Raw genomic sequence first — 12,413 nt, forward strand, 5'->3', positions numbered from 1 at the left:
CAGATCACACTTAGTAAGTGGCAGGGTGAGTCTCCTGACACTAGACAGCAAATCTGTACTAATTTGCTCATTTCAGTTGGGTTCATTTACCCCATTGCTAGCTGGGTTAAATCCATGAAACCACTTGAAAGCACAATTTTAAAAGAATTTCCTAAAACTAGGCAGTGATTCCACTTGGGACCTTTTCAGGTTCCTAAGTGGGTCTGTCCAAACGGATTGGGATGGGCTGAGCTACAGAAGTTGGAGAGTATCCTTGTGTTCTTGTCGGGCTGCATGACAGTCACTGTCACTGTGTGCTTACCCTCATGTTTGTACTGTCCACAGGGCCATGTGGGTACAACAGCAACTAAGAAGATTGACGTCTACCTCCCCCTGCACTTGAGCCAGGACAGACTGATGCCCATGACCGTGGTGACAATGGCCAGCGCCAGGGTGCAGGACCTGATTGGGCTCATCTGTTGGCAGTACACTAGTGAAGGACGGGAACCGAAGCTCAAGTAAGCTTTCTCTTTCTGTGGTGATTTCCTACCCCCACTCCTGTGTTATTACCTGAGGTTCGGTTAACTTTTCTCGATAGAGGCCTCAAAACTGGATCTCCCCATGAATCTAGATCAGGTTGCTCACTAGATCTTGGATCTGTGTAACCAAAGGAATTGGCTTGCAAAATAGACTTAGAGTTTTGTGACTCTGTCATGAAGAAGTATATTTTAATTGTTTCTGAATTGCTTAACGTTGTTTGCTGATCAGAACAACAGAGGGAAGGAGAGGGAATCAGTGTTTATCAGTCACCTAGCGTGCGTTGAGCACCATGCTGGTCGCTGCACCTGATAATCTGGTCTGGTTCTCCCAACGCTCTGTGCAGGGAGTATTAGACTTCTCATTCTTGGGGGACTTGGTGTCTCAGAGTTGTTTCTCTCTGAAACATACGTATGTCAGTGGTGATGACTAGTTAGTATTTGGTTCCTGATCTGTCTGGTGCCAAAGTTTTTGTTCTTTTTTTTTTTTTTTGCATTCTTTCCTTTTAGACTGAATCATACTTTTCTCCCATCATCAAGTCAGTCACTAAGCTTGAGCCCTCATTTCATAATTCCCTCAAAAAAAGTGCTTGAAGTTGGAGATTCCGTTCCTGTGAACCTTAACGGACTCGACTGCTTCTGTTGGTTTTTCCATGCTAGAATTTCTGATCTGACAGGCAGCTCCTTTTTTATGTGCTGGGGATTATTCCCGGCTTTAGGGTTGGGATATACAGGATGTAGTTGATGCTTTCATTTGGAAGTGGATTCTTACATGGACTTCTTTACATTTCCAGCATTAGCATGATCCAATCAGCTGTCAGGCTTAGGACCCCCCCCCCCCCGCCCTTTGAGGGACATTGAATTTGCACAGAAAATTATTCTTTCAAATTCTTAGTGAGATTGTCCTCCATTTCACCTGAATAAATTATGACTGTAGAGATAATCTCTGTTGCTTCTATGGTAATAGAATGCCCTTTTAACCAAAATTTCATCTAAACACAAAAAGGGGTTGAGTTAGCAGCTCTGCTCAGGTTGAACTGTGGCACTGTCCCCGTTCCGCATAAGGAAGAAGCAGCGCGTTAGGCAGTGGTGTCACAGTGCCGCTGAATTCATACATTTTTGTCTCAGCTAAGCCTGAGGGGAGCTGCTCGTTGAAGATGCTGAAAGCAGGTGAAACGAAGGCCCTTGCCCTTGATCACACAGTCAGCCAGGCAGGAATTGAACTGTCCCTGCACATTCCTGGTGAGGAAGCCAGCACTTAGAGAGGCTTTCCTACATCATGCAGTAAGTGGTGGAATTGGTATTTAAACCCGGGGTCTCTCCCTATTATATTGTATTTCCTGTAGGGAGCTCTGTTATATGTGATATTAAAACACCTGCCGAGTCTGTACTAATTGCAGGCCATGTGCTAGTTCTCGACATACAGAAGTGGGAAAAGCAGTTCATGCCATCGAGGAGTGTCTGTGAAGGTAGCTAGGCAGTAATTATATAATAGCATGTAAAATCAGGTTCCAGAGAAGATCCAACCCCACAGAAGGGTGAGAGTGGATTTTGGAAATCTACTTTAGCTGGATCTAAACTGAAACCTGGAGGAGTTTAGAGGTTGAAAGGAGGTTGTCTAAACAGAGGCAATAGTCTGGACTTCTGCTTTTGATGACCCTTTAAATTTATGCTTTAAATCTGCATTTCTTTTCCAAGTGTACAGTTATGGCAGAAGAAGCATTGACATTCTTTAATAACAGGATAAACTTTTCTGTGAACTAGAAACAGAACTAAGCATGGAAATAGGCATAATGATCTGGAGGCCAGTTTCTTTAGGGTGTTAATTTCCCATGAGAGTGCTGTGAGATTCTGCCAGTATATGAAATGCTGTGTTTCCTGAGGCTTAAGGGCACTGGGGAAGAACTGTGGTGGTCAGGCCTCCAGCGGTCACTTCTGGGTGAGGAATTGTTCCATCCATCCTCCTGTGGCTAAATAAGTACTATTATTTTATCAATATTAGTGATGTTAAACGTGTGGGAAGCCCTCTTTGAGGGTAAGGGGCTAAGAGGAATTGGCTTCCTCTTGCTGGAGAGGGTTGTCCTTCCTCTGAAAAGATAAGGGACAAATAGCACATTCTGTGACTTGAGATTTTGTTTTCTGAGGTGACAGGGACTAGAGATGGAAGTATGACCCGGACCTGGCATGGTTTGACTAGATTTATGATCTATTCCTAGTTTGAAGGAACTTAGAAATTCAATGGAGGAAGGATAGTCTCTTGGACATATGTTGGTAAGGCAAATTGACTTCCATAAGCCAAAAAGGCAACTGTAAAGTAAATCTCATATCTTGTATAAAATTAATTCAAAATGAATTGTGACTTAAATATAAAAGATAAGTTTTGTACTTTTATTATTTGTTGTTTTTGTTTTTGTTTTAAGACCATACCTGGCAATGCTCAGGCATTACTTCTGGTTTTGCTCTCAAGTATATTTTGGTGGGGAGGGACAGGGGCCATATCCAGCAGGGCTGAAGACTTAAACCTGGCTCTCTGCTCAGGGATCACTCCTAGCAGGGCTCCGGAACCATATGGAATGCCAGGGATTGAACCTGGGTAGGCCATGTGCAAGGCATGTGCCCTGCTTGCTGTACTCTCTCTCCCGGTTCAGAAAAGTATTATACTTACAGAAGAAAACCAAGGGAAAAATTTAGGGGCCTAGAGCTAGATTAGTTTCTCAAACTTGCTCTCTCTTTTTAGAAAAAGAAAAAAAAATCATTCAATGCCCCCTTCTTTAAGTTCTTTAAGAACACTGCCCTCCAGTTGCCCCTTCGGTTATTACTGCCCTGAGGCAGATCATTCCAGCGCCCCCTGGGGGTGAAATTTCTTACTTTTATTATTATTATTATTTCAAGTTTTATTTATTGAATCACTGTGAGAACAGTCACAAAGCCTTTCAGTTCAAGTCTCGGTAGGTCATACAATGATCAAACACCCGTCCCTTACCAGTGCACATTTTCCACCACCAAGAACCCCAGTATACCCTCCCTCGACGCTCCCCCCCACCTGTGTGACAGATTTCTACTTTACTCTCTATGTTGATCACATTCAATATTACGACAAAAGACCCAACATTATTATTTGGAATTTTCCCAGCATTCAGACCTGCCAAAAAGATATCATTAGATATTTTGTTTTCAGTTGCTGATTATGATGTTGTGTGCATATGATGTGTGCATATGATGTTGTGTGGCTGCAATAGTGGCCACACAATTTTGGATTTCTGATATTTTAGTAATAAGCCTAGAAGGATTACTGACAAAAGCCCCTGGGTTCTGAGATTGGTTTGTGTGTCTTTGGGATCATTGTCGTCCAGGAGCCGGAGGAGATGTTTGTGGGTAGCAACCCAGGGCCTTGTTAGGGCAGGGAGCAGGGCCAGTTCCACCCCCTAGCCCATGAGGCCCCGCATGCCTTGTCAATGCAGTCTCATACCTGGCTGTCCATTAGGCTCTAAAAGATGGAGGCCACCATGCTGCCACTGCAAGGGGGGACAGGTGGAGGGACAAACACCTTTCCCCTCCCAGGGCGGCATAGCACCATAGTTAAATGCACAGTCCAGATGCATTTTGGTTGGGCATTATATTTTGCTCAGATTTTCCCACCACCACTCAAGCCTGCCTTCCAGGGACAGACGCTGGTCATTTACTTTCCATTGCTCACTTTGTGTATCAGGAAAGGTGGCGCTGCCGCATTAGCAGCCTTGTAGTTCGGAAGAATAGTCCTGGTGCCCGCATACTGGAACCATGCTTGTAGAAGCTCATGGTCGCCGGGATTCCATCTGGAGAAGGTGGGGAGAGGAAATGTCTAACTTTTAGATTAGGGACCTGAGAGATAGCTCACGGCAGGCCCAGGTTCGGCAAGCCCAAGTTCGATTCCTGGCACCCCATATGATTTGCCCAAGTGCCACCAGGAGTGATCCCTAAGCACTGCCAGTGTGTCCACAAAAAACAAAGCAAAAGCCAAAAAGAAAAAGAATCATTTAGATGAAGAGATATTTGTTGAGAAGCTGACCCAAGCAGTGATCAGGAGATCTAGGGGCCCTATCAGTGTGATTCTCCGCCAGCTGATACAGCACAAAGGCTCAGGGTACGGTGCTGCTCTCGCCCTGCAGTACAGCATTACCCCAGGAGGCCTCAAGGGCTGCACCCGATGGAACCTAGGTGCCGCCAGTGCTGCCCCTGGCAGTGCTCAGGGACCTTGGGGTGCTGGGAATGGAGCCCAGATAGGGCATGTGCCAGGCACACATCCTGACCACTCTGCTCTCTCAGACCCTACGTAAAGAGTTTTCATACACATTTCTAAAAGCATGCTCCCGTCTTTCCTTCCACCACTACCACCGCTGTCAGGAGCATGCTCATTTTAAAAGAGGCTCACATCCAGCGGCCTCTGCTGTGGCAGAAAGGAGGTCTGGCTGGACCCCAGTGAAATCACCAATGCCAGCTTCTGTCAATAAAGCTGGAACTGCTCAGTGATGGACCAAGAACCCCGAAGCCCATGACTGAGCATTGCTGGGCTTGTGGTGCACCTGTAAGACCAGCCTCCTGGCATGGGAAGCACAGAGCTGTGACCAACACGCGGATATCTGTGAAGGAGAAGGGGAGGAGGAGGATAGAGATTCTGCACCCATGGCTCACGAAACAGGTGGATCTAAGAAAATGAGCTGCCACGTGTATAACAGACTGTACATAAGAGTAGAGTTCAGAAACAAAGCGAATTCTCATTAACCATAGCCACAAGCTGAAGACAATCAAGACTTGCAACATTTATATAAAATTGACAAGATTTATTTCAAAGCTCCTAAAATTCAACAGTAAAAATTATAAGCAATCTAGCCTGACAGCAGACAAGGATATGAACAGGCATTAGCCATTAGGGAATTTAAAACACATCCCTTTTTACTAAACACAATGTCTTCTCAGTATCTGTATTGCAAACCATATTTCCAAAAGTAGGGAGAGAATAAGAAGGAAATTGTCTGCCATAGAGGCAGGGGGAGAGGTGGGGGCGGGGGGGGGACAGAAGGGATACTGGGGACATTGATGGTGGAGAATGTGCACTGGTGAAGGGATGGGTGTTCAATCATTGTATGACTGACACTCAAGCATGAAAGCTTTGTAACTAGCTCACAGTGATTCAATAAAAAAATAAAATAAAACACATTCTTTTGCTATTGCTAAAACTAAAAATAGTGATGATACCAATTGCCAGCAACAATGTGGAGAGAAGCTGGATCATATCTCTCGGAGATGGTAAATGTAAATGGTATGGCATTCAATGATATAGTTTCTTACAGACTGGATTTGGATTTTACCATAACAACCAGCAGTTAACCTCTCGGACACTTATTCCAGAGCACTGGAAATTTACACATAAATCTGTACTTGAATGTTCATAGAAATTTTATTTGTAAGAGCAAAAGAAAGAAGTAGCCCAAATGTCCTTCAGGTCAGTCGGTTAATGCTGTCACCCAGCCAGAATATGAACTAGTATTCAGAGATAGAGAAGGGCAGAAGAGGCCAAACTTAAAAGAACTTGGATGACGAGTCTTAATCTAAAGAGCCATCTCCCCTCCCCCACAAAATAAAAATAAAACAACCAGGGGCTGGAGCGATAATACAGGGGGTAGGGCATTTGCCTTGCATGTGGCCGACCTGGGTTCGATTCCCAGCATCCCAAATGGTCCCCTGAGCACCGCCAGGAGTACTTCCTGAGTGCAAAGCCAGGAGTAACCCCTGAGCATCTCTGGGTGTGACACCAAAAAAAAAAAAAACAGAATTAACTATACATTGAATAATTATTTATAACTTTTATTACATTTTAAGGACAATATCCTCAACATGGTCAAGTTTATAAACATCAAGCAGAGTTGTATGGTTACAGGGAACAGATGAGGAGGGGATGTGGGGATTATTGCAAGGGCATTTTGTCATTGTGGAACACTTCTATGTCCTGGGGGTGTTTATCTGAATGAGGCCAGATGTGTGGAACCATGTACTCTCAAAACATATACTCCATGTAAAAACTGAAAACACCTGCATAAGATCTGTAGTCAAGTGAAAATCATACCATTGTCATTTCCTGTCTTAATAATGTGCCACAGTTAGTGAAATGTCAGCAATGGGGAAAACTTGAGTGACGTCTTCAGGGACTCTATGTCCCATTTCCTCAACTTTCGGTGAATCTATTAATCATTTCTAGGATAAAAGTTTTTTAAAAGATATTTTAAGATGCTTCCTATGTGCCAAATAGCAAAATAATTCCTATCTACACATATTTTAGTGGACTATAGAATATCAAGGGTACAGTTGCTCATATATAAATATGAAGGATACTGGAAAGACAGGATACATCCTAAGAAGGAACCACAGTTAGGGCAACATTTTCTTTCTCAGCAATAATTAAATGCCAGGAGACATTGGAAAACCTTTAAAGCATTGAAGAAAAAAATAACCCCAATTATATGATGATTCATGGCATTTTTGACAAGTGCTACAAGATTTTACCATTTTCCTTCATTTAAAGTAGTTGATTACTTTCTAATTAATTAATTTGGAAGAATGAAAAGGTGGGGATTGGGGGGTGGCTTCCAAGCAGTACCTAGCGCCACCCTCAGCAATTCTAGGCCATAGATGAATGGCAGAGTGACTCAGGTGTCCCGGGGGCTCAGTGCTTGGGCCTGAGGATGTGATACTGTGGGGACCTTGTATTGGGGATCAAACTGAAGTTGGGTGCATACTTTTAATGCTGCCCCTAATCCCTGTGCTGTCTTCCTGGCCCAGTAGGGGCCAGGACTTTTGACTTCCCCCCTCTTCCTCCCCCCACCCCCCATTTTTGAGCCACACCCAGTGATGCTACAGGGCTCTTTCTGCCTAGTGGAGCTGAGGAGACGGTATAATGCCGGGCTCACACTGGCCTCCCGCATGCAAGGCTGCCATGCTAGCCCTTTGAGCTATATCCCCCGTCCTAAGGTAGCTGCTTTTTAAACTTAATGAACCATCAGGTCTATCCCACCAAGCTAAGTCTCTCTGGGAGTGGCCCCCGAGCACTGCTGGGGGTGACTCAGTGAGATTCACCACTGCCATCCCACAACCACTTACTTTTAATTTAACAATAACAACTAAAAGAATTAAAAAATTATGTAACTTCCTAAAGAGTAAAGGGAAAATTAGGGAGTAGAGAAAGAATATTAGTTCAACAGAAGGAAAGAAAGAAAAATAAGCAGAGAAGAGGCAAACATAATGCAAGATGTAGACTTACCCAGATATGTCATCAATCACTATAAATGCAAACTCACCTTTAAAAGATGTAATTCATAAAAGTATATTTTAAAAAAAATTTTAGTGTTGCCTGACTTATGTTACATATTTACCTTTAATGAAATGACACTGAACCTTTGAAATCCACCCCCTTCCTTCTGTCTCAAAGCTGTGATGCCCCTTCTGCACTCTGGCTTATGGACCAGTCTTTATCTCTGTCTCATCAGGAGGAGGAAATAGGGCCAGGGGTCAGTGACAGTAACCAAAATATATCAGTGAGGATATAGTGGTAAATGTCAAGATCACCAAGAGAGAGATAGCCACAAAAAATTGCCTATCTTCGAAAACTCTTGAGCTAATTCACCAGCGTGGTTTGGCGCATGCCTCAGGCAACCGCAAGCTAACGTCCGAGCTCGCAAAGCAGTGCAGAGATGCGATCAAGGAAGACCTCAAAGAGAGAAGAGCAGAAGTACTGGTAGATGCGGCAGAAGCCGGGAAAAGTATTCGTAACGCCCGCCTGTCCTTCGCCAACTACAAGACCAAGATGACTGCCCTCCGACGTCCTGATGGATCCATCACGTCCTCCAGAACGGCAATGGAGAAGATTATCCATGACTTCTACTCAAATCTCTTCGATAGCCATGTCCACTTGCCGACATACCAAATTCCACAGGATGCATATATCGTTCCCAATGTTCTCCCTTCCGAAATCCAACACGCCATTTCGTCGGTAAAGAAACAAACAGCACCCGGCCCAGACAAGGTTAGACCTGAACAACTGAAGAACCTGCCGTCAGTACTCATCAATACACTGGCTCGGCTCTTCACTCGCTACCTGTCTGAATGCAAGGTTCTGTCCCAGTGGAAAACCAGCAGGACCGTACTACTGTTCAAGAAGGGAGACATCCATGACATTGGCAACTATCGCCCGATCTGCCTATTGTCTGTCATCTACGAGTTGTTCACTCGAGTCATCCTAAATAGGATTGGCAGAACACTAGATGAAGGACAACCATGCGAGCAAGCCGGGTTCCGCAAAGTATTCAGCACCATCGACCATATCCACACGATAACCAAGATCATTGAGGTTTCTCGGGAGTTCAAGATGCCGCTCTGTTTAACGTTCATTAATTTAAAGAAGGCCTTTGATTCTGTCGACGGAAGCGGTCATTGAAGCCCTAGCCAATCAGGGCATTCAAGCCCAATACATCAGGATCCTCCATGAGCTGTATTGCGGATTCACTACCAGGATCTCACCATTCTACAAAGAAGTGATCGTTGATGTCAAGAGAGGGGTGCGGCAGGGTGATACCATTTCACCAAAACTCTTCAGTGCCACCCTCGAGAACATCATGTGACGACTGGAATGGGAAGGAATGGGAGTGAAGATAGATGGTCGGCAACTACACCACCTCCGCTTTGCTGATGACATTGTTTTAATAACACCAAACATCAACCAAGCGGCACAAATGCTGGCCGACTTTGACCATGAGTGTGGAAAGGTAGAACTACAGCTGAATCTTACGAAGACAATGTTTATGAGAAACAGCCTCGTTTCTGACGCCCCATTTGCTCTCAACGGAACGACCATCTCCGAATGCAACAGCTATGTGTACTTAGGTCAAGAGGTCAACATGACAAATGACCTGGCACCCGAGCTGCGCAGGAGGAAGAGAGTGGCTTGGAACGCCTTCAAGAACGTCGAAGAAATAGCTAAGAGGACGAAGAACCTCCGGCTCCGGGCACATCTCTTTGATTCCACTGTTCTTCCTGAGACCTGGGCCCTACGCAAACAAGATGAGAACGCTATTCAGGTCTCCCAAAGAAGAATAGAAAGAGCTATGCTTGGAATATCACGTTTCACTCAAATGAGAGAAAGAATCCGGAGTTCTGACATCCGTCGACGATCAAGAATCAGGGATGCTGTCTCATTTGCCAGGGTGTCGAAAATCAGATGGGCTGGTCACGTAATGAGATTTAAAGACGATCGCTGGACTAGAGCTGTTACGGACTGGATTCCACGGGATGTCAAAAGACCGCGTGGCCTCCCACCTGCCAGATGGTCAGACTTCTTTGTCAAGATCATGAACGATCGGTTTGAGGCTCTTCATGTTCCCGGAGCGAACAGATGCCACTGGGCTACACTAGCACGCGACAGGGACAAATGGAGACGTTACTGGCGCCCGCTCAAGCAAATCGACGACTAACGGGAAGTTAAGTGATTTAAGTGATTAAGTCAAGATCACCAAAGGAAGTTTAAGTCTAATTGTGGAGGTACCTAGAAACACAGTTGCAGTAATTTTCCCCTTCCTGCCATGGATTGATTCTTGGGCCCCATACATGCAAGACAAGTGCTTCATTTTTAAGCTACTTCCCCAGCCCTGTCTCAAAATATTTTAAGAGTATTCTGAAAAAGCATTGGCTGAATATACTGAGATATTAGTATTTTGTGTCAGAAACCATAAAGATAACTCAGAGAGCTGGAGCACATGCCTTTCATGCATGGGGCTTCTAGTTTGATCCCAGGCAACACTTGCTGTAGCCCTCTCTTCACTCATACACATAAAATCTAAAGTTATGCTTTAAGAATTTTGACAGTTTTTGCGGGGGGGGGGGGGGGCGGGTGTTGGGGATGAGGATGGTAGGTACACACAGGTCAGGGCTTACTCCTGGCTCTGTACTCAGGGATCATTACTTCTGGCAGGGCTCAGAGGACCTTATGTGAGGATCAAATTGGGTTAGCCACATGCAGACAAGCACCCTCTCTGCTGTACTATCCAGGTTTGGGGACAATTTTAATGCTCATTTTGTTATTTTGCTGTTAAATGTGATAATTATAGGCATACCAATAACAACAGTGCCATCACCTAACCCCTTCTTGATGGCTCTCTTGGTTGTATTTTGCTGTGATGCGCTGCTGCCCATGTGGGCTCATGAAAGAATGGGAGGATATGTAACAAAGTTGTTCCAACAACTTTCCAGTTACGAGTTCTTTGCTTGCTGGTTTCTGTTTTAAAGGCTCCATCTGGCAGTGCTGGGAGTTGGGAACACTCCCTGGGGATTGAACCCAGCCCGCCCACATGCAAATAGCGTGCCTAACCTATTTTGCTGTCTCTGTGACTACAACAATTAGAATTCTTCATACATCCCCTTTTTCTTTGCTGTCTGCATTTATCTTTATTTATAGTTTTTTTTTCTTTCTAGAATGCTACTGCTAATTTTCATGATGAGCGTCATCACTAAGAACCACTCACCTATATAATACAGCGTAAGGGACCATCGTGGGCTGACTCCCACTTAGCTTCCATCACACACGTCACGTTCTTGAACTGGCAGCTTCTTGATGCTGAGACCATGTCTGCTTTTGCTTTTCCCTAGGCAGAAGAGCCATTCTCTCTCTCCTGTTCATATTCTGCTTAATCTCACAGTCTTAAATCCTCTGTCATTTCTTCATTCAGCACCTGTTCTGGCCTCCCAGGCCCGCGGGATTGAGTCTCAGATGGAGAGCGAGAGAAATGAGATTGCTGCATTCAGGAAATTTACAGTTGGGTGGGGAAGAAGAAATTAGTAAGTGTAATAACACTTTGAACTGGCTCATTTCACTTATCATTTGTATTTATCCATGCATTCAATAAATAGTTATTGAGTGTTTGCTCTATGCCAGGCGTTTGAGTGGGTATACCGTGGTGAATGGAACCACCCGTGCCGTCATGGTCTCTCTCTTATAGATTCTGCACGTCAGTGAGGAAAATCAACAAATAATTAAACCAAATGATGTTTCCTTAAAAGTCAAGTTAAGTGCTCTGGAGGAAAAGAATGCCATTTATGGCTGTCCAGCCAAGGAATCTTGAAGAAATTCTGAAAAAATAATAGGAGAACTTTTTGGTGGCGAGGGGCTCCAGGCAGCTGAACTCCATGGAAGAAGCATGTGGGGGTCAGATTCTAAAGGCCAGTGTGACTAAGCACAGGAAAAAGAGGACAATGGGATGGGGTGGAGAGTCGGGCAGGGACCATAGAGAGACTGAGAGATGTGAACTGTTTTTGGCAATATTTGAGAAATAAGATTGCGGTAGGGCGTTTGCCTTGCACGCAGCCAACATGGCCGACCCGAGTTTGATTCCTCCACCCCTCTCAGAGAGCCTGGCAAGCTACCGAGAGTATCTCGCCCGCACGGCAGAGCCTGGCAAGCTACCCGTGATGTATTCGATATGCCAAACATAGTGACAACAAAGTCTCCAATGGAGACGTTACTGGGCCCGCTCGAGCAAATCAATGATCAACAGGAGGGTCTTTACTTTACTTTACTTTAAGATTGGGCACATGTAGGATGAAGTAGATAATGGGAAGTGTGGGGAAGGAGGTATCAAAGAAGTCCCCTCAGAAACTTCTGACTTGTAGAGCTTGGAGGGTTGTGATGCCTTTTACTGAGATGGGGAACGTTAGTCTAAGTGTAGGCTTTTGTTTTGTCCTTTTTTGTTTGGGGACCACATCTGGTGGTGCTCAGGGCTTACTCCTCACCCTTTGCTCAGGGATCATTCCTGTAAAGACTTAGGAGACCAATAAATATTGTGCCCCTATAATTGAATCTGGCTTGGCCATATGCAA

General features: G+C 44.8%; 1 protein-coding gene across 3 annotated transcripts in view; it reads left to right on the plus strand.

Moving 5' to 3' along the window:
* Nucleotides 1-12,413, plus strand: part of MAPKAP1 (MAPK associated protein 1) — a 263,258-nt gene that overhangs the window by 131,608 nt on the left and 119,237 nt on the right. For all 3 annotated transcript variants that reach the window (XM_056138535.1, XM_056138537.1, XM_056138536.1), the window contains exon 5: nt 325-497. In XM_056138535.1, the coding sequence (XP_055994510.1) occupies nt 325-497 (173 nt within the window). The remainder of the gene's footprint in view (nt 1-324; nt 498-12,413) is intronic.

Source organism: Sorex fumeus, unplaced genomic scaffold (assembly GCF_029834395.1).
Source record: "Sorex fumeus unplaced genomic scaffold, SorFum_2.1 ptg000129l, whole genome shotgun sequence".
NCBI lineage: Eukaryota > Metazoa > Chordata > Mammalia > Eulipotyphla > Soricidae > Sorex > Sorex fumeus.